General features: G+C 51.6%; 1 protein-coding gene across 1 annotated transcript; it reads right to left on the bottom strand.

Annotated features, from left to right (window-relative positions):
* Positions 1 to 1,100: 1,100 nt before the first annotated feature.
* GDF6 (growth differentiation factor 6) lies at positions 1,101 to 12,096 on the bottom strand. Its single transcript, XM_034070038.1, has 2 exons — positions 11,731 to 12,096; positions 1,101 to 2,065 (listed from the first exon to the last, which is right to left on the bottom strand). Exons 1-2 carry the CDS (start codon positions 12,065 to 12,067, stop codon positions 1,197 to 1,199), a joined length of 1,206 nt encoding a protein of 401 aa, XP_033925929.1. The 5' UTR covers positions 12,068 to 12,096; the 3' UTR covers positions 1,101 to 1,196.
* Positions 12,097 to 22,827: the final 10,731 nt, after the last annotated feature.

The raw sequence follows: 22,827 nt of genomic DNA, 5'->3' as shown, positions 1-22,827 counted from the left end.
TTTGATTAATGCTTAATTCTGTACAACTCAAATATAAACTTTTAAAAATATTAGAAATTATAACATTTCGAGTGCATATAATGTTTTGTACATTTACAAAAAAGAAATGCATGTTGTTCATCTCCATTTTGCACTTTTCAGTCTGTTTAAATAAACAAATATTTACAACTTTTATATGAACAACAGTGCATCCAAAGCAAAATGTGCATTTTAAATTATTGCTCCTGGTCGAGTCTTTTTATTAGCATTTTATATTATTATTCTCTTCTCTTTTTTTAATTTTTTTTTTCCCACCAGCTCTGCAAAACCAGATAAGACGACTCTAAAACTCAGTGGGGGAAAGCCTGAAACTACGAACATAACAGTTACATTAAGAAAGGGCTAGGCATGCTTCGAAGTGCACTTTCCTCAGGTGAAGCCTCAGCTAAGACCAAGGCGGGAAAGAAACAGGAATCTTACTTAGAACGCCTTTTCCAGCACAACATTCGCGTATAATACTGCTGCAGGTTGCGACGGCTGCCGAGCTAGAGCTACTTAGAGACCGGGCAATGGCATCCTTGCGCTGTTCCTGAAATCCGAGGGAGTTTCCTTTCCATTCACCCAGGTTGTGCTTTCTGTAACACTTCGCTCTTCACAGTTTTTCATTGCTGTCTTAAAATAAAACCTAACTGGTAATTACAATCTTGAGCTTTCTTTCTTTTTTTTTTTAACATTTCTCTTTCTTTTTTTTTCCTTTGGGGGTGGGGGCCGGAGGCTATTTCTGGCTGGTAAGCTTGCAGGAATGTGAAAGAGAGAGGGCAGAAATGAAGCAGCCCTCTTCAGAGCAACTTCAGAGAGAGGGCTCGGTCTGCTCCCTCTCCCTCCCCCGACTCTTTTTGTACTTGTTAAATTGCCTTCACCTTTAGAGGGAAGAGGACAGATCGCCAGATAAACCCCGGGAGAGGGAGGGAGGGAGGGAGGAAGAGAGGGGGGAAGAGGGGAAGGGACCCGGCGGGGCCTGGCCGCCTGCCCTGCCCTCTCTCCCTTCCCCGCACGATAGTCAAGGGCAGGCGCTGCCCGACGCTCGCCGCCACCGCGGGACCCGGCGCCCGCCCCTCCCCTACGCGCCGAGCCCGCTCCGGGCGGGCGCGGGCCGTCCCCGCTCGCCACCGCCGGCGCTTCTCCGCCAGACGCAGCCCCGAGGGGTGTCCCGCCAGCTACCTGCAGCCGCAGGACTCCACCACCATGTCCTCGTACTGCTTGTACACCACGTTGTTGCCCGCGTCGATGTAGAGGATGCTGATGGGAGTCAATTTAGTGGGGACGCAGCAGCTGGGCGGTGTGGAGCTGGGGTCCATGGAGTTCATGAGGGTCTGAATGATGGCGTGGTTCGTGGGCTCCAGGTGGGAGCGCAGTGGGAAGTCGCAGACCCCCTCGCAGTGGTGGGCCTCGTACTCCAGCGGGGCGATAATCCAGTCGTCCCAGCCCAGCTCCTTGAAGTTGACGTGCAGCGGCTTCTTGCTGCAGCGCAGGCGGGACTTCTTGCCGTGCCGCTTCCCGTGCCGGCTGGCGAAGGCGGTGCGCCGCTGGCGCCGGGGCGGCGGCCGGCGGGCAGCAGGCGGCGGCGGCGGCGGTGAGCCCAGCTCGGCTCGCAGCTCCCCAAGCAGGCTCCGCCGCCGGGCGCGGGTGAAGACCACCAGCAGCGCCCGCTCCTGCGGCGGTCGCGGCCGGCGCCCGAAGCCCAGGGCCCGCAGGTCCAGCCAGCGCGGCGGCCCGCGGCCCGCTGAGGCCCGCAGCTCCAGGCACAGCCGCTTCGACGGCCGCTGCTCCCGCAGGCCCTGCCGCACGTCGAAGACCTCCCAGTCGGCTTCCGCGGCCGCCCGCGGGTCCAGGACGCGTGAGTCCAGAGGCCGCGGAGACAGGCAGGGGAAGAGCTGCATGAGTAACGGGGCGGCGGGCGGCGGGCGGGCGCGGGAGGCCCGGCGGAAGAGCCGCAGCTCGGCCCCCACCAGCTCCTCCGTCTCCGAGAGGGTCGATACATCAAACACATACTGCTGCCGCCTCAAGGGAGCGGGCGAGAGATCGTCTGCGAGATAAAAAATAATTACAGTCAGTTGCGCTCAGGGGGGATCTGCCGAGAGGTCTCCGAGGGCAGCTCCTGCCCGCCAACCCCCCGGCCACCCGCCGGGCCCGCTGCAGCCCGGGACCCGGGCCTCCACCGGGAGCCGGGGCTGAGTCGATCCTGGGGGAGGGAGGGGAAAAGGAGAAAGAAGGAAGAGAAGGAGGAATTCGGAAAAAAAGAAGAAGGAGATGGAAGAGTCAAGAGAAAAAAAAATGAGAAGAAGAAAGGAGGAAGAAGAAACTGGAAGAAGGAAGGAGAACAAGAGCACTGAGAACAAGAAGAAAGAAAAAGAGGAAGGAGGGAGGAGAAAAATGAGAAGAGGAATAATGAAGGAGAAGACGAAAAGGAAGATGGAAGAGAGAGGAGATATAGAAGGACCCGCATCAGATGTAAGACCATTCACCCACACCAGAGGCAGCTCCTGCTCCACGCACATCTGCCCATCAGCCCCACCACCAGTGTGGGACCGTCAGTATTTGTATGCTTGTTTACATTACTCACATACACACACATATATATACAGATATATATTCTTGTCCAAGATAAAAACCTGGACTTCTTTTTTGACACATTGGTGTACGCAGTGCAGCGCAGAATGCAAACCAGATTACCCTGAGCTGCTTTCCAATAAAATGTTTACAACCCAGCAAATACAAGAATTCCCAAAGCCCCTGGGTTTCCCCAGAAGCTAGTAAAGCTTGTGTAGATCTCAATAGTAAAAGTGTCACTGGAGCCTCTGTTCAGCAGTCTATGGCCGCTTTTCCAAGCTCAGCCCGCTCCAGGGGTAGAAACGGAGACTAAAACCCTCTGTTATTTATTGATATCAATGGTCATTGCGATTTTAATCACTGTATTGCACAATTTCGTTTCTACCTGACATATCTGGGGGAACCTTCTGCGGGGCAGGAGGAACAGGGGGATGATTTATGCAAACAAAGACCTTCAGACGCGCCACGGCAATGTAAAAATCAGTGCAGATTAATGTGCTTCAGAGCAGATTAGCATGCTCGAAAATCCGCTGCGTTCCCCCACACGCCAAGAGGGAGATGGAGCGTGGAGTGCAGCAGGGCAGGGGGAATTGCTGGGCAAAAGACCTGCCCTGCAGCCAGGCCACAGGACCCAAGGGAGAGCCCGTCCGCCGGCCGAGCACAACCCCCTGCCCGCGCAGCTCCCCCGGACCCTGCCACACCGGGCACCCCCGGCCCGTCGGGTCCCGCACCCTTGCTCTGTCCGCGGGGCGAGGAGGCCGGAGCATGATCGTGGCCCCCGCATCGCCCCGGAGCGTCGGTTCGGAAGAGGAGCCGGAGCCTTTCGGAGGGACCCGGAGTGGTCGGAGCACCCCCTCCGACACCCGGTCCTGAAAATGGGTTAGACCCTCCAGGCATCCCGGGCCTGCATCATCCCGGCCCCCGCCTCCCACCTCTGGATCGGCGATTTCCTTCCCCGGAGAAAAGCGCAGAGCCGGGAGAGAGAGGCAGCCCGCCGGCCGTTCATCCCTGCCGCGGGCGTGCGGAGGGAGTCTGTAAGAAACATACAACCCGAAAGATGTCGTCACAGCCGCAGGTGACGACAGCAGCTGCTCTATCGAGCTGCTGGAAAGAAAAATGAAATCCAGCGAGAGCTGCCCAAAAGAGCTTGACGGTCTCGGCAGCGCTGCAAGGATGAAGCAGGGCTTGGCCCATGGGTCGCTTGTGGATTTGAGGGTGTTTTCCCCCTTGCACATGCTTGGGCCAGTAGGCCGGGGAGCTGGGTTGCAAGAGGTGGATCCGAGAGTTCAGAAGAGCTCTGGAGCCATTGCCTCCTTCGAGGGGGTCCGGGGCAGGACTGAGGGATTCAGAAAGAGGGGATGTGCATCCCTCGGGCAAGAACGTTCGGGTCACCTTCTTCCTTCTCCTCGCCTTTTTTTTTTCTTTGTGCCCAGCGTCTGTAAGATGCCCGGGCATCCGACATGGTGCAGACGGGTCTCTTGGACCCTCGAGTTGCATCCCGCCTTCCTCCAACGGCTCCAGCGACCGTCGAAGAAACAAGATCAGAGTCTATACCCGGCTTTGTAGTGTGGGCAGAGCCGAGCCTGCGCACAGCTCCACTTTTAAGTCATCTCTTTTCTGGAGAGAGACGGGGGGTGTCAGGCTTGGTTTCAAAGAACGATGCTCGCCCGCTTTGGTTCTTTCTGTCGCGATGCGGTGGAGGTGGGCTAGCGCTGCCTCCAGCCCACTGTCCCTCCGGGGCAGACACCACTCCTCCTCTCCTCTCCTCTCCATCCTACTCCCTGCCTGTGCCCCGGCCGTGGGGACCCTGCATTCCTGCCAGGGTGCAGGAGCAGGGTCACTGTCCTGCCGCCCAAGCTTTCGGGGAAAGAAAGGACAGCCCTTTCCGGGGGACAGGGGGACACAGAGGTAGCAGCAAGCTCCCCACCCCCGGGGAACCCCCACACAGGCGGGTGGCTGTGAGGCGGCCCCTTCGGGAGTGACATCTTGGCGTGAGGGTTAGAAGTGAGGGAGGCGGGGAGACGCTGAACTCCCCTGGGTCCCCGCTGCTGAAGCGGTTTATAAAGGATCTGCAGCCCCCTGTCATGCGTCGGAAAGGAAGGCTGGGAGAGGGGGGACGGAAAGAACCAGCTCCAGTCCTGCGGGTGCCAAGGGCTTGCTCAGGGGTTGCGCCTACAACGCGCTCTCGAGCAGCATCCTACGAATCTCCAGCTTGGCGAAGGTTGAAAGATTCGCACGACGACTCCGGCTGGCTCGGTGGCATGGCACGCTGGGGACACAGCAGAATGGCAGAGAAATGTGACCCCGGGCAAGCGGGTCCCCAGGCTGGGTTCAGGCAGCTCGACTCTGCGCTGGAAAACTCCCACTGCAGCTGCCGGCTCCCTCTCCTCTCTCCGAAAAAGGGGCAGGGCTGCCGGTTGTTTCAAATAAGCAGCTTTGAATCCGATCAGATAAAAGCTATTTATTCACTCTTGTAACTTAATAATTCCAGATGAATACATAATCCTAAACCAGTACTGGCTCGCTCCCAGCGCGGTCGAGAGGGTGGGAAAAGCAGCGGAGGGCGGGGAAGGAAAACGGTACCTCCGGAGCTCCGCAAGCCGGAGAAAGCCCGGTCTGGTTTGGGAACCCTTTGTTCCAGCCAAACTGCCGCTCTCCCGGCATACAAAGAACGGCAGCGGCGGCAGCGTGGTGATATCCGGGCTGTTCCCTCCTCTCCGTGAGACGAGCACACATGCATGGGGGCTTGTCCTCTTCAGTTTTGCTTTAGATCCAAGGAGCGGCTGGGGTGAAACCCGGGGCTTATCACAGCCAGTTCGAGATCTGCCTTTCTGTCGGGCCGATTGATGCTGTCATTACAGTTATTTCCGTTACCGAAATACTCAGAGAGCAGCAAAATCATGTCACATCCATCCTGGCTGAGGAAAGGCATATTGCGGGAAATGCACCAGTGAGGTGTGCTTATATTTGTAACGTTAATTTAGATGAACGTTAGTTTCATTTCGACTCTCCGTTGTTTATTTTTTTTCGGGAGAAGCTAAAATACTGGGAGTTGGACGGAGCGGGAGAAGGAGGGGGTATATCTATCTGGAATTTCAGCGTGTGTCAGCGGTGGATGACGAGGGCAGCCCTGCTCCGCTCTGCCCTTCCAAAAGCGTCCGGGTAGCCAGCGAGCCCTGCGCAACCCGGGCAGAGCCGGGCCAAGCCGAGCAGAGGCTCCCCCTTCCTCCGCCTCTCGCCTTCTCCCCCCCGCTTCCCTCCGCTGCGCGGTGGCGGCGGGTTTATCATCTCCACGGTAAATGAATGGCTTGGCTGGTACGTTTCCCTGTGCGAAGCCTCTCCCGCTGCCCGGGCTCGGTTTCTCGCTGGCAGCCGGGGCTTTGAGGCGAGGGGGAGTTAACGAAGGCTACACGAAGTTTCCCTTTTCATGGCAGATCAGGTACTGGGCTCCCTGCCAATTCATCAGGGCTCAGATCTTAACTTTACATCACTGCAAATTATACCCAACCACATTGAAGAAGAATTTTCCCATTCCCAAATTCTTTTTCAAGCCATATTTAAACTCGCAAACCAAAAACACATTTTCAGTTTAAAGACCCTTCGCAGGCGCTCGCTCAACAATAATCTGGAAATTAAAACATATATCCCCGCTAACTGCGAGGGGCTGCCCACACGTTGTCTGCAGAGTCGCAGGGTTGGCAGGTATCTATTTCGGAGCATTACCCGAGCTGTGGAAGCGGGGGACAGACTCTTCATGTGTGGCATTTATCCTTGTTTCAGTTCCGCATCTCCCAGCGCCTGCCTCGCCGCGGTTTTTTATTACACAGAGTGATTAGATTTAAATGTTTCGTTCGCCTCCCTATCGAGTAACCGGGAAAGACCACACCTTCCTCGGACGCCTTCCCAACCCTGCCAAAACCCCAGCGGGCTGGTGGAGGGCTGCTTCCATCATTATTTTCTTTTGCTCTAAATTCTTTTTCCCGACGGAGCGGAGAGGCACCTGACTGCGATACACCTTTGATCACCGCTTCCCCGTCCCTGCGCCGAAGGCTGCCTGCCTTTGTCCCTGTCCCATTGCCTCCTACGGCCGCTTCTTCCCGCCTCTTCCCCGGTACCCCCAAACGACGCTCTGTCCTCGGGTGCAGAGGAACCGTGGCAACACCCCCGGGGAATTCCGTGGGGCTCCGGGCCCCTCATCTGTCCTTATCCCTTCGAGGGGTACGCCGAGGCGGAGAGGGGCTTCCCTAGAGATATTCTACCTGCTTTAGCAGGTATTAACCGAGTCGTCTTCTCTTTCCCCGTTTGCGCGGTTTCACTATCCGAAATATTTCGATACAGGAGAAATCATACCTCCAAAATTATTCTTATTGAGAAAATCGGACTGGATATTCCCAGCCCTCGGAGCTAAGAAATGGAGTGAGGGGACGCTTTGGAGGATATTTCTGAGCGACGTGTGTGGAATACAGCAACATAACACGCAGATCTAGCCACAACTACCAAGGACTGAAACGTCCCCTTTGGCTCATAAACAAGATTTCGTGCACGGAAGAACGCTCAACCTCAGTTCCCACCTGAACCGAAATCGCAAGGAAAGAAGCATTTCTGTGATTAGCTGCTTTTCTTTTTCTATAGGACTAAGAAGCAAGGAGGAGAACACGGACGGAGGAGAATGTCCAGGGCCGGGCTGGCTCAGGGCAGCTGCTTGGCTCCCGGTCGGTATCAGCACAGGCTGCTGCACAGCATCGCCCCAGGGGCGGCTGAAGCTAAACAACTGCTAAGGGGAAAGCTCGGTCCTACCGTCCCAAAACCAAACAACCAAAACCAAAATTAAATACTGCTAATAAAAAATCAAACGCGATATTTCAGCAAGCCCTTCAGAGGGGCTTCTGGATTTAAAAAGTCAAATTAAAAAATCAGGATCGGCTCCCAAAAGAGCCACCGCAATAGCTTAAGAGGCTTTAATGAGTCCTTCCCGTTAGCAGATCGGCTCCGCGCCCGCGCACAGCTCTGCCGAGCTCCGCGGGCTGCGTCTCCCAGCGCTCTGCCTGTTCCTGACCGCCCTCCCCGCTGTGCAACCCCCGCACAAAAGAACCCAAACAAAATAATAACCACACCCCACCCCCTTCCGAAAACCCGGGTATTGAAAGGGGAGAGACGAGGTGCCGCGGCTCCCGTTTCTTCCGCGCTTCTCCGCTCCCTCCCGCAGCTCCCGCAGCGCGGGGAATGAAACCCCAAAGACTCTCAAGGTCCTCCCGGCGCAGCAGCGCGGAGCCACAGCCCACTCTCCCCGCCGCCTGCCCCGCGCTGCCGGCTCCGCGGGCGCGGAAGCTCCGCTGGGCCGGGGAGGGCCACTAGGTCTTTCCCCGGGCGCCTGGCGGGGATGAGAAGCTGCTGCTCGCCGCCGCGCTTCGGCCGTCTGGTCTGCATTAGTGTTTTTATAAGAGGCTCAAACAAATCGAATACAAGGTCACCAAATAATTAACAGTTGTGAATTCCCTCCTTCCCCATTAAAATACTTCCCTGCTTATATTTCATTTTCCTTCTGCCAACGACAACACTGCCTGGGCAAAGGCGCTGCGCAGATTATACTGCATTGCAGCTTTCGGTCCACCCAGAAACTCGCTGTTTTGCATAAATATGTTGTACTAGATGAACTTCAAATGGGATTTACTCTCTTTTCCTCTGACACATGCACAGCCGGGCAGTTCCCAGCTTCTGCACACAGGATCCCTCTTTCGTCCTGCCCTCCTGTCCTCAATCCCTCCAGACCCTAATGGCAAGAGGGAAATAACAGCGGCCGGACCCTTGCCCGTCTGAACCAGCTGCCTCTCGACTGCAACACGAAACGACACAAAGAAAACGGGGAAGGAAAAAGGAGACGGTCTAGACCCATTTCGAATTCCTCATCCCTTGGGTGCGGAGCTTAAAGCTCTGCACACAGGAGCCGGGTGCGGTACCGCGGCGGCGGGCAGCTCCGCAGATGCGGAGGGCAAAGGGCCTTGACGCATCCGCTTCCCACGGGAGATCCTTTTGAAAATCGCGCTCCTCGCACCCAGGCTATTTCTTTTTTAGGTTTTGGTTTGTCACGAGTCGTGCCGTGTTTCTTGTTAGCTGTGGATTTGCTTGTTTATAGGTCCCTTCTCCCGCTCTCTATTTTCTCCCCCCCTGCCTGGTGGAGTCCTTGCAGCTCCTAATTGTCCTGCCTTACTGTGGAGCTCCAATGCTGGGGGTCCTGAGGCCAGCGAGAGCACCATCTGCGTTTTAATGAGTTACTTCATGTGCCAACAGTAATTTTCCTACATTCAGCTAGGTCCTGTCTGATCTTGCGACCGTAACAAGGGGAAGCGAGTGGGGGGCGGGAGGGGGTGCAGAAGTGGGAATCACAAATCCTTTCCCCCTTTCTGCTCCCTTTTTCTACCCATGGGGGGTGTGGGGAAATATATATATATATATATATAACGCGGTAGTGAGGCTTTTCTCCCCCTCGAGCTGCCCTGAAAGCGATCTTCCTAGCTTTAAGCGTGAAGGAAAGCAAGGAGCGGCGGGGAGGAGGGGTGCCTGGCTGGTGCTGGTGCCGGTGCCCGCACGCTCCGCCGCCGAGGGCACTGGGCCAGGCTGTCCCGGGGACATTACGGACAGAAGGCTACACCGCGTTACCTGTCCCGCGGGATGCTCCCACAGACACGCACAGCAGCCCATGCCCTGCGGGAAGGGTATTTCTCGTCAGGCAGGACTAAAAGCTGCTCCGTGCTTCTTTCCCCGAAATCCTGCTCTGAAGGATGCCGTGCGGACAGGGCAGGAGAGAAGTCCACCGCCGCCTCCCCCGGTCCTGCCGCTTAGGTAAAGAGCAGCCCATCTAATTGGGTTAATTTGGTCGGCTATATTGTCTGCAAATTAATTGACAGAAACTCCCCCTCCCCTTTCCCGCTTTCCCTGAGCAAAGACTGTTCATCATCAGCACTACTCCAGCTCGCCAATTAACTGGGCTAGGAGCCCACGGGGAGGTGGGCAGTAAAATAGCTACCACTTCAGAGGAACGGAAGCTCTCTTGAAGTTTTTTGGTGATGTGCCATTGGCTGGTCCGCTTCATTATGGGAGACTAGACAATATTTGATATGTTATGACATGAACACTCAATTAGATCACTGAGTTGAAATACTCCAATCAGTGGCTCGATGCTAAGCAACACTCAGAAGGTCCAGCAGAAGGTCACAGCCTGTGACACATCAAATCAAAATCAATGGGGAAAAGTGAGGCTTTTCCTTAATCAAACCAGGACTTCTGTTAGCAAATCACTTCCCCCGGAGTAGAATCTCCCATGCAGCGAGATGAGCTAAATTTGTTAAATTAACTGTCTTTCTTCTCGTTATCAAGAATAAGATGATCTTGAGCACGGCTCTAGTTCCCCGCGGCTCGCAGAATTAGCACCCCGTTTCCTTTCCGGCGGAGAACGCGGGCCAGCTCCTTCTGACCGCTGAACTTTGCAAACCCTGTTTCTAGAAAGCGAGACCTCTTACCCCACCCCTTCGTTTAACAGCGACGACAAACAACCTCCACACGGCCACAGCGGAAAGCGAACCCCCGTGTCCCCTCTGCTCCCGGGGAGCTCCCGACCGTGAGCACCCACTGCGGGCGCTTCCGCGCATCCTCCCGAGCCCCTAGGGGCGCGACGGGCACCGGGGTGGGGGGGAAGAGAGCCCAGCAGCGCTCCCTCCTCGGCGAGGAGCGGCCCGGGCCGGGAATGGCCGTGGGGCAGTGGGTCCGAAGAGGAGAAAGAAAGCTCTGGATGGGGGGGGGAAGGCGGACGGGGGGGGGTTAGGGTTCGGTTAGGGTAGCGAGCGGCTCCTGGAGTTAGGGGGAGCCGTGAGGTTTTCCCGGCCCTGCGTTTTGCTCTAAAACTGCTGGAAGAGGGGAGGTCGGCGTGCCCAACTCTCTGGGTCCCGGGGGGAAGTCGCTGCTAGCCGCCGGCAGGTACACGTGCAGGGTCTCGCGGGGGGCGGGAGGGGGGGGGGGGGGGCTGGCGGAGGGGTGGGTCTTCAGATTCGGGAGAGGGGGAGAAGAATGCACAGCACGCATTGGGAACCTGTTAATTAGTCTGTCCTTAATGGCTCACAAACCAGGGTAATGAAAAAGAAATAAGAGAAAAACAGGGGAAGGGAAATGTTCCTCTGGATCGCAGAGAAACCTGCACCCGTCACCCCGGTACTAGCGATAAAACAACGAGAGAAAAACAAAGCAGGACTCCGGCAGGGGCTGCAGGTCGCCAGGGGAGTCCCGGGAGCCCCGCGGTACCAGTGCTGCCCGGCGAGAGTGGGGGCAAGGCCTGGGGCCCGGCCTGTCCCGGGCTCCGCCGCCCCCCCTGTCCTCTGCCCCCCTCCGCGGGCCCGGGAGAGCGGCCTCACTGCCGGTCATGGACAGGACTGTTGCGGACCAGCCTCCCCCTGCTCAGCGGATGCAGGATGCAGCCCCCAAGCAGACGGCGGGTCCGGGCTGCCCACAGGAGCCCGAGTCCGGCGTTTACCTGGGCTCCGGGCTGCCTCCCAGCCCCAGTGCTTCCAAAAGGGCTAGTGCTCTTCCAGGTAAACCCGATAAAGCGACCCTAGGCGAGAGCAGCTTTAGGCAGCAAATGTTTGCCCTCGGTCAGTTTGAACTTTCTATTTGCCTTACAGCCGCAGCGATAAGAGCGATCCTTTCTCCGACAGACTCAAAGAAACCAGAAGAGCGATTTTTTTCTTTTCTCCCCCGAGGTTGCATTTACACCCAAAACGCGTCTGCAAAGCTGGGGAGGGTTTCCCACCATCCTGTGACGACTCGGGGAGGAACACGCGTGTTTCTCGCATGCAGCATTTACGGCCGCCGAGGTGCGGGTGTAGCTCTGCGGAACAGTTCGCGGCGCTACACCCGCACCGCGGGTTCGCCCTCAACTAAAACAACGCGATGCTGTGATTTACCGAAAGATCCACTTTTCTGCGATACCGAGGGGGCAGAAAACACCAGTGACCGGTGCAGCACGTTCCCCACCTCCCCAGCGCCAGACTCCGCGGGACGGCAGCCTCGTACTGCAGAACGCTGCGGAAAGGGGCGCACGTAGCCCCGGAGGGACGGTGAGGGGCATGAGGGAGGATAAGGGACAGAACTTACCTAGTCCCTTGTCTACAAAACTAGTGATGGTGTTGGCGGATTTGGACGACTGAAAAAAGCTGGCGTTGATGCCCAGTTTCTCTGCAATGGAGTAAGTCCTGAACAGAGACAGCATGTACTCATGGGGTTCCGCCCGTGGGAATGCCCGGCCCACGGCGTGTCCGCCTTGCCGAGGGCGGTTCTCCCGTGGGGACCGCGGCACCCTGCGGCCCCGTCCGCCTTTGGAAGAGGCGGCGAGCTCCGAGGCGGTGGGGAGGGAAGCCGGGAGGCAGAAAGGTAAATCCCAGAGGAGGCTGGCGAGCAAGGCGGCGGAGAGCAGGGCCCGGCGTGCATTCATAGCGAGAGGCGGCGGCGGTGGGGAGGAAGAGGAGGGCGGCCCGACGTGCGGCTCCGGCGGCCCACGGAGCGGCGCGGGGACTGCGCGGCGGCGCGGCACGGAGCGGGGACTGCACCCGGGCGGGCTCGGCCCGGAGCAGCCCGCCCCGCCCCGTGGGTACCGCCCCGCCGCGGACCGCCCTGTGGGGGCACCCAGCCCGCCCCGCGGGGCGGGACACCCCGCTGACGGGTGCTCGGGGGTCCCTTTACTCCCTCCTCTCTGTGTACTCCGCGTGGGAAGTGGACATGAGGGCCGGGGGCAGATGCTGCGCGTCTTGCTGCAACCCTTCGGGTACCGCTCCTAGTCAACTGGCCGATGCTCTGGCGTGTTCAGGTGTCCCTTGGGTGCTGCAGTGTCTGGTGAGGGTAGACTCACACAATGCTTGAGTCTTGCTGGAGATTTTTCATGTTCCCTCAGCTATGTGAGCAAGAACTTGCCACAAAGCAGGGGTCTTGCAAGAAGGAGAATCTGGTGGAAAGCAGAGGTCTCACCTTGGAATGCGCTAGGACCCAGTTAGTAGGCAGCCTTGGGACAGAGGTGGAGACCATTCTAATTCTCTCAAAATCTGCAAAGCCATCAGGAAGGGACCATTCTGAGAGGAGCACATTCCAGGCTAGGGCCTGGGAAAATGCAGCCCTAGGCAGGCAGTGCTGGCAAGATAAGCAAGATGGGACAGGCAGAAAAGGTCCTCAGAGTGGGGCACATATTTCTTGCATTGGTCATGCAGAAGGCAGCAGTGGAGCAGAAGGATTCACCCACCCCTTTTCATACGGCTTTTCAGAGGTGCATCCTCTCATATAAGACTGGTGTCATAACTCCAAACTGTTTCATCCAACCATCTATCTAGGCTTCACAGCCTAGAGTCCAGAGCATGGTAACAATCTTGCATTACCCTACCTGTCCTGTTCCCTCCGTGCTTCTTCCAGACCTCCTCATCCTCCTTCTCCACTTTCTTCCTTCTGGTCTGTGCTGTTTCCCTCCTCTCCTCATCATCCATTCTCCATATCTTCCTACCTTTCCACTGGTGGATTTTCCTCTCATTCTACCAAGAGATGCTACAGCCTGAGGGTTATGCAGTGAAAGCTCAGTCTGCAGCAAATAATGGGCATCTGGCTTTCAGTCCATGTTGAATTTGACATCTCCTCTATCAACAGCTGTTCTTCATGCATTCATACACTGGACTTTCTTGTCTTTTTCTTTCCCCTTCTCATTTTCCACCAAGAGAGGACAACTTATACCTGGGCTTTTGGCACAACTCCTGGTGCAACACACAAGTTGGTTGATGAGGCAGACACAGCTAGGGCATATGGAGCCAGCATCTAGCCTGGTAGGTCCCAGTTTGCTTATTGGGATCTCAGTCCCACCCTGCTCCCCAGCTCTTGGTGAAAGATGCTGGGGGAGATGAGGAGCACATTCAAAGTAAGTGAGAGACCCAGGTTCCAAGTGACCAAGTCTGCATTGCCACTGCTGTAAGGCGCTTCCCCACAACCCTCCACATATGGCTGTGTTGTGGTTTTGGCCCACATCAGCTAGCACTTTCCCAAACAGTGCCCAGGCCTGTTACAAGTTATGGCTTGTGCCAGGGGCTGTCCCTAGACAGCCATTTGGATGTGACCATGTGGATGTGGGACACATGGTATAGCTTGGATTAGAGAAGAGGCCTACCATTGCCTTAGTTTCTTTTTAGCAGGATAGATGTGCTGTGAGGTGCTGGCAGATGAACTGTGAAGAAACAGGGCTCCAAAAGAGTATCAGTGACGGTGCAGAAATGAGGCAAGTGTTCTGCAAAACCATTCCTATGTTGTTCTATGCTGGTTTTTCACTCTTTTATTTATTGTCCCCTTGGCTTCACAGCTGCCCCCCCCCCCCCCGACCATTCCCTTCCCTTTTCATCATTGTTTTTCACTCTGGGACCTTCCCCCCTTCTCCTGTCCCTTCGGTTTCACTTTTCTGATGCCTCACCTTTGTTACTTCTGCTCCCCTTTCCCACTCCCATCCTTTCTGCTCTGTACTTAGCATTCTGGCTATTTTTTTCTTGCCATGACCCAGTTCCTTCTGGAGCCTTATCATCACTTTTTTTGTTTCCTTCTGCCCCTTTCGTACATTCTTCCCTTATTCCACGCTCCTGTTTGCTATCTCTAATCAGCTGCCCAGCTCCAGTTTCTTCTCCGGCAACTTCTCTGCCAACCCTAGTCCCCCAGGCTCTTTCTTTTCTCCCCTGCTGCATTTCATTGTCCTATTTTCCTTTTCTGATATTGTTTTCACTTGCCACATCCCCTCCTTGTGGTCTTCAGTGCTGCTGCTGCACGGCTGCCCTTTCCCACTCCCACCCTGCTGATTTCCAGGGTCCCCCCACTGCTCCTGGAGTGTCTGTTCCCTTCCTGCCTTTGTCTCTCAGTCTGTCTCTCCTCTTCCCTCTTTGTTCTCAGCTTTTTCCTCCCTTGGCCTCCTCCTCTCCCAAGGGAAGGTGGCTTCATACTAATGCAAAGCTGCAGGGGTCGAGTGGTCTCAAGAGCAACTTCCATCAGCCCGATTTCATTTCTACCTGCTGCTTTTGCACATTTTAACTCATTCTCTGAAAATGACTCAGATGGCTGCTTTCCACTCTTGATTCTCTATTGGGAGCCTGACTTGAAGCCTTCTGCAGTCAACAGGGCTTTCCCCTGGCTCCAATGACCTTTCAGGCAGCACAGAGGCTCGGGAGGCACATACCCAGTTATCACCCTCAAACAGTGATGCGCACCAGATGATAGCTTACACAGGCAGTAGCAACAGCCATAAAATAGGCAGTGCTACTCTCCTGCCTGTCCCTCACAGTGTTAGGCTCCATTGCTCAGGGTGTCCCTTGTCATTTCAGAAGACAATGCCATTGTTCAATACGGATAATTGCCAGGATCATCACTTAAGGGAACAACGAAGTGTAGAGAACTGAGAAGATGTAGCAGTCATGGTGTCTTATGCAGCTACACAGTCACATCACTGCAAGGGACTTGAATACATCAAACCATGTTCAGAAGTTTTGTTTTTGATGGACATTGGGAAAACTGTGTGGAAGCAGACCTGGGAACCACAGGCAGGAGAGGGCACCTCACTAGGCAGCAGGACAAAGAATCAGCGTCTGTGAAACATTTGTGATCCTGGCTTCAGAGCTCAGCAAAGAGCGTAATAATGGCAGCAACAATAAGTAGAGTAAAATAATAGGAGCCACCAGAAAGAGAAGAATAGCATTTTTTAAAATAATTTCCTTTCTGGTTTTCTTAACAATAAAAGCTGGCCAGATTTGTGGTCAGAATTGCATTATGAATATTTTGTAACTTTTTTTTTTTTATTTCAAATGTGTTTCTCCAAACTAAAGCAATTTGGAGGCTGAAAATCTGCAGTTTTAAAACCAGATTAATTCATTTTCTTGCACTAGCACACACAATTTTCACATCCTATGAATTCTTTCCTTTCTGTGAATTTTTTATTCTGGGGAAAAGAAAAATCATCAGAGGCAAGTTTGAAAGCCAAGAGACAACCCAAATCAAATGGATTTCCCCCTCTCTTAGCCCAGAAATTTAACAGAAATTTATCTTTTCATAACCATAAAATGAGCAGCAATCTTGAGGACTAGTGTCAGAGGTTAAAATTCATTCCTGCACAAGTGGTCAAGCCAAGGCCTAAGCACCACTCGTTTCACCTCTGGTTTGTGGAAGACTTACTCTTGTGCATAAGTGGTATTAGTAAAGAGCTGACCAGTTTGTAGACAATCCTTAATATCTTTAATATTTTTACAGCTACGTTGCAGCTTATTTCAACATGAGTGATCAATTGTAGGGTTTTTATTTCTGTGAAACAAAATCGTTCTTTATTAAGTTGAGCAAAAAATGTACCCGCTCAAAATATGAGCTTCTTCCCCTTTTACCACAAAAAGCTGCAAAAAAGGCTGTGGTCACACCATATAATTAGGGGGTAGGAAATCCTACTGGCAGAGCAGTTAGCACAACATTTTCTGAGATGCCCATGCAATCCATATGTGCTGGTTTTCAGCAGAACACCAGCCTCCACAAGCCTTAGATTTGAAAATGTTACTTATCTTTCAAAGGCCCCAGATCTGATGCATTAAACTCCAATCACTTTTAGCTTCAATGGTTTTAACACCTTTGCTTCATTGCTGCAGTACTCCTGAAAAGGTTGGGTTTTGATCCTCCATATGAGCAGGAATATTTGTTTTCAGAAGAGAGTTTTTGACCCAGAAGCTGCTTCCCTTTCCCCAGATGAACTTCCCATGTGGATAATGTTCTAGCCCATCTCCTTGCCTCCTTCCTGGCCGGGATGCCCTGCTCTCAGCTGAGAGCATCCTCAGGAACAAAGCACCAAGATCTCTTCTCTGCTGTCTGCATCCTGGACCATCACCGTGGCCAAATACAGATTTTTTTGTGCTTAATAGAGCAAAACATCATTTCTCAGCATATGTGTTTCATCCTGCCTACTCTCCAAACTGTTAACAGAAACCTCAAAAGCCTAAGAAGACAAAGAATTTTAACTGTTGAAACTGTGGTATGTGAACTAACAGAAGGTGAAGAAGCACACCCAAATAAATAGGGTTGTTCGAGAAGAATCTGAACCAGCTCCCACATTGTGGTCCTCCAAGGAAAGTTCTATTTTGCTTTCCAAGCATCCTGCAAGGGATCTGTGCCTCTCCCCATGCCCCATGGCCCGGGGGGCTCTTCCAGGCGAGTCCCCCTTGCTCCAGCTTGGCTGGGGCTTGTGCAGCCCTACAGCATGGGGACAGGCTTTCCCATTTCTCTTCCTTTTGCTCCTGCTTTTGGCAGCTGGTCTTCTCACAAGAAAAGGCAGGAGAAGTAGCTGGGCTAACTCTACACACCACTGTTGCTTTTACAGTGTTTCATTTCATGACGAACCAGTGGCGATGCTGCTTTTCTGCAAGCTCTCTGCATTTTTGTCACTGTCTTAGATTAGAACCATATTGTCCCTCACTCACAGTTAAAAACTTAATATATGGGCATGAAGAGTGAAGCCACTCCTGCATTCTTGGTGCGTCAAAACACATCCTGACATCAGGGAAAAAGAGTGTGGCATATAGAGCAGGAGAAAGGGAAGGGGTTTGCATGAGCAGTTCTGCTTTCATTCGCTCTGGAGTACAAAATTAAAATGATGTAGGAAATCGTCCTTCCTGTTTAGGATAGATTTGGTTTTGAAAAATTACTGCGAACTTTGTAAACATTAAAATAGAAGCAATAAGGATGTGAAATTTCACACAGGGGATCTACAATGTTTGTATAATTATAAGCATATGGTTACTTTACATGAGGTCTCTGTTATACTTTTATTTACTAGTGCTTGGGGAAAACAGAGGTTCTCAAGTTCAGTGTTTATTTACATGTATAGGGAATGTCACAGTACCCATTAACCTGTCATAATCTGCATTTCTGTCTCAGAGCTCCAGCTAGATAAACTGATCCCCCAGTTATACTATCATTTCTAATTTGTTCAGCTACATTGCTAACTCACACAATTTCTGTCGTTCCTGAATAATGCATATCCTGCTGCCAGCGGCAGGATGGAAACAGCTTACCATCTCGGTGCCGCTCATATCAGCTCCTGGGGGCTGAAAGTGAAAGGCTGTTGCTTCGATGCAGTTTTCTCTCTTCCGAGGAGTCTGGTGGCGTACGAATTTATTGTTTTCTTTTTAGCCTGACTTTTAGTCTGTGAACTCAGGCTCGGAGGGTATCAGCATTTCTGCTTCTTCTATGCATAGTATCCACAATTCCTAATTTCGTAGGACACAAAAGGACCTCAGCCCCAGCCCTCTACACTTGTGGGCTGAATAATACCATTTGTTGTTGTTAATACTTAGTGGCCATATGTTTATGGCTGCTCTTTGCTTCAGCGCAGTGAGTGCAGGAGCCCATATATGCATGGTAACTTCTGATCTTAGAAAAAAATTGTGGAAAAATTTCCAGACCTTTATTGCACTTTTATGTTCTACAGAAGCACACTTACAGTTTTCCTAAGCTTGATATAACTGTAGGGGCTTGGGGGATTTTTTGAGGGGTGAGTACCTCAGCTCAGGTTTTCAGCTTTGGCTTTGCTCAGGCTGGGGCTATGGAACAATGCTCACTGTCATGAATGATCACAAACACAAGTTCTGCTTGGAGATGAGCAGGGACATAGAGCAAATTCCTATTTAAAAAAGATGAGTCTCTACAAAGTGCTGCATCATCACAGTTTGGCCTAACACCACAAAGGAATTTATTTGCATCCTTTTATTTTACAATACCTTTCTCTCTCCCCTCATTTCCCTTGCTTCCCTTTCATCATCCTGCATGGGCATGTTGAGCACAGCAGGTGGGTTTTCTCACAGACCCTGAGATGACTTTAAGGCATCTCAGTTACTGACCTGCTACCTGTGTCAGGATGCAGGTGAATAGCTTACCTGAGACCCCAAAGGTGTGGGTACCAATCTTATCTGTATTCACACTACCCCAGGAATGTCACTCCATCTCTCCTTGATGCTGTCTCTACCTCATTCCTTGTTTCAACTGCAAACACCTCAGGACAGGGGCTGCTTCCCACCATCCCACTGATATTTAACATTTTTCTTAGTAGGGAAAATCTATTTTTTCCTTGTATTTATTAATTTCAAAGCAGACTGCCAGTGCCAGCCCTGCTGAGCCCATGGGTGTTGTTTACTGCCTTCCTAGGCAAGGACCTACAGCTTTTTCCACTAAAGAAACCCCTTTAGGAGTCTTGTTGCATACAGACCCAAACCAGGGGGTACCAATTGAGCAGCCTCTGGCAAAGGAAATCAAATCCTGGGAAGTCCAAAATTCATGTTGGCTCTTGTCAACACTTTGGTGTTGGAAGAAGCCATGCTGCAACATTCCTCAGGCTGGAGACATTCTTTAGTTTATGGAGGTTGTGCCTGAAGACAGTGGTAGGGAAAGAGGAGGCACAGACTGAACTGTGTGATGGTCACAGCTGTTATGTTAGTTTTATTTTTTCCCCCCTGTTCTTTTTTGTTGTTGTTGCTGGATTCATGAAGGAGGGAGTGAAATGCATAGACAGAAAGGGGAGGCAATCAAGGAAGGAGAGGAAAAGGCAAGCTGGCAGTGTTTTCATATCAGAATGTTAGCTGTCAGCTGGACCTTCCTTACTAAACAGAGGGGCACCCTCAGTGTGAATTCAGGTCCATCTCAGAAAACATCCCCACACATTGCCAGTGATCCTTCTCCTTTGCATTCTATTTTTGCATTTTAAAATCTCTGCAGTTCTAAAAAGCCAGTTTCCTACCCCTGGTCCAGCATGAGAGACAAGCACAGCGAGGGGAAGACGCTTCACTTTGCCTGGGGAAACAGTGCAAGTGTTTGTCCCAGGGGCCAGTGCTGCGGCTCACAGCCCCAGACCACAGACAGCTTCCCTGGCACACAGAGCTGTGGTGCCCAGCCCAAGCCAGCCGCGGTGTCCACATCCTTTCTCGGACCCAAATTAACTCCGTTATTTTGCTGAGCAAAAGATGATTAAACAAGCAATAAGATGTTATCGTTAGAGGCTTCCTAGTAAACTGTGACTGTAAATACTGGCACAGGGAGGATAAAGCTTCCTCAAGCTAAGCATGTTAGCAGCTAATGTTTCCTTAAACATTGTCCACAAAATGCATTGGCTGACCAAAATGTTTATCACTGCTACCTCTTAGGAAACCAAACCAGTTTATTTTCAGTTCCTCTGACTGCTTTATATTTAGTTCAGTAATGTGGTTACCTTTTACATAAAACTGCATCATTAAATAGATTTCCCAAACGATTTTCAATACCACAAAGGCAAGAGAGTAACACAAAGGAATGCCAAAGCTGAAAAAGGATTTCACCAGTCAGAGCACAGCAAAGACCTCTCATCCATAGCATATTTTGGGTTGGTTTTCTTTTTTTTTGGGGGGGGGGGGGTGTTGTTTTGTTTCTTTTTTTTTTTACCAGCTTAATCATAATTCTGGATCTCCCTATTTTAAATACCTGTTCTGAGATTAATTAAACCAGCTGGTTTGATCCTAGAGCTACTGATGTGTACACTTATTCTTTCTTAATGTGGGATGTTTTTTTTCTATGTGTGGGAGTTGTGGTAGCGAGCTAGAGCAATGCGAGTGTGCAGTAGCAAACAAAGAGCTCTGCAGCAGAAGTAGATGTCAGCATCACTCCTCCTTGCCAATGCCAACACTGTCCTGGCACAGGGAATCTCACCCCTGTCCCTCCCACCACCACATGTGCAGGGCAGCTGGTGTGGGCAAATGCCAGCAAGGCAGGAGCTAACCATGATCAACAGCAGACTAAATGTGTTGGTGCATTTAGAAGCAGAAAATGTGAGCACTGATTTTGTCCCGGGTATTTTATCTATGCCAATCAAGCAACAGAAAAGTCCTTTAGGAAAGCCAAACTGAAAGTGTACAAACAGTGTAGATAACAACCCCCATGCTCACTGCAGATGAAACAGAGAATGAATGTGCAATATTTCAGGAGGTGCTGGTTTGCCTCTGAATTTCCAAAGTCCAGAGAGATTTATTCATCTTGGGCCTGAGCCCAAAGCCATCTGCAGGCAAGGGGAGTCTTGGCTGGGGCAGAGGGTCGACTTTTTTATGGAAGGGCTGGTCTGTGGTGATCAGAAAAAAAGCTGCTTCCACTCAGCCCATGTTTCCTTTGCACAGGGAAAGATGCAAATGGTGCTCTCACTGATGTTAATGGGAATTATGGTTGCAGTTTCACTTCTGCATGTGTGAAGGTATCCCACAGGTGACAGCCCGGGTGTGTGTATACAAATTAGTTCTTAAAGCTGCACACATTTCTCCTCTTTATAAAAGAAGACCAGGCACTTTGTAACTGCTAAGAACAGGCTGTCTGAAAGGTGTTTTATTAACTGAAGCTGCGGAAGAAAATGAAACTGAAAAGAATACGACTGCATATTAAACTACATGAAGTGCTCGTGACAACTGGGGATCTCAGTATCATAAAATTGTAACAGCTGAATGCAGTCAGCGGGGATTTTACATTTTTCTTTTTTGTTAAGAAAGGAAGAGAGAGAAGGTGGTGCTGGTGATGGGGAGAAGCTTCATTTTCCTTGAGCAAGCTCTTTATCCAGCTCAGTTTTCTTTGTTTAGTATCAGAAGTTGTCTTTACTTCTCTATAAATCTCAGCACTGCCTGTGCTCTGCTGACACCATCCCTTTCTCAGGGCAGGGATTCCACAGCAGGAGGTGTTCAGAATCCCCAAACAGCAGCATGACAAGGAATGGAAACCAGAGAAATGCATATTACAGGGAGACTTCCCCAGCGTGTATACTTATGTACTTATGAAATAATGAATTGACATCAAATGTTGGCTCAAAATTCATCAAGATTCATTAAAATCCCACTGTAGTTCTTCAGCAAAAGGACCAGTTTCCCTGGTAAGTCAATAGGAACACTATTGTTTGGTTGGGCATCTTGTGTTTCACCACATCTAATCAAAGTCCCAACTTTCCTTTATATACATTTCTTTTTCTTTATTCTTGGTAACATCAATGCTTGCTGAAGAAATATTTTACAGAGTAAGCTTTATCAGAGCTATAGAAAATGAGATCATTGGCCAAAAATAACATAATGGGCTTTTTTAAAAACAAAACTCACAAATTAATACATATGTTTAGAAAACAAGTCCAGAATTGTACGTGACTTACTGGAATCATGTTCCTCGATAGCTCCATCAAGGACCACCTTTCTCATTCAGGGAGTAATAGGATATTATTCAGCCTGAGCAAGTTTGATGTCTCTCAGTCTGACTTACATGGCTTTACTCAGGCAGTCTTACAGGAGTGTAGGTTTCCTCCATTTGTTTTTACTTCTGTTTCTGTTTGCATTTTATGCAAACCAGCTCCAAACTTGTGACTTCACCTTCCAGTGCTTACATATGAATGTTTGTTTACTAAATAACTCAATTTTTCATTTACTGATGCCTCATGAAACCTACAACAGCATCCACACATCCAAAGGAAATGCTGCTCTTGCTGCATTTTCAGCCTGTCCAAACCCTACTTATCTCTGAAGTCACAGGTTTCCCAGAGCAGAGGCTGGGTTTTGGATAAACTCCCAAGCAGTTCTGAGAACTGTGGATGGGCTTTGCCTCTCCCACAGGACTTGGTGCTGCACCTTTGTACTGGGGCTCAGAGCAAGGCAGGATGGAGCGCCAAAGCTGCAAAAAGCAGAAGTCACCCTGGGGAATTTTCACCTTCAGTCTTCCAGTTCCTTCAGCAGGTTGCCCTGAATCTTGTTTTCCATGTTTCTCCCACAAAAGTCATTTGGAAACAGCTGTAGGAAGGCCAAAACAAACAGCAGATGCTGACTGTAAAATGTCATGGGCTGCCCTTTGCCCAGGTGCCTGGAAAGAGAGCAGAGCACCCCGCGGGGAGACCTGGCAATGCCCAAAGCAATGAGCTGTGGAGACAAACACTGGTGGGCACTGAAACACTGGCTGGACTCAGAGACTATAGAGAGCTGGGACAGGGATCTGATCTCTGAATTTGGGGGAACTTGTCTGGACTGTGATAGACTTCTGAATTGTGTGCTGGCTGCAGTACCAAATGCCTCTGGACTCAAGTGAGATGTTACTAAATGGTGCTGTGAAGGTGCTGCAATTATCTTGGGCAGAGATGGGAGCTCAGAGCCAACAGCACAGGATGAAATGATCAGGAGGAAA

This window comes from Melopsittacus undulatus, chromosome 1, assembly GCF_012275295.1.
Source record: "Melopsittacus undulatus isolate bMelUnd1 chromosome 1, bMelUnd1.mat.Z, whole genome shotgun sequence".
In the NCBI taxonomy this organism is placed as follows: Eukaryota; Metazoa; Chordata; class Aves; order Psittaciformes; family Psittaculidae; genus Melopsittacus; species Melopsittacus undulatus.
The sequence above is the reverse complement of the archived record's forward strand: the minus strand, read 5'-3'. Positions and strand labels throughout refer to the sequence as shown.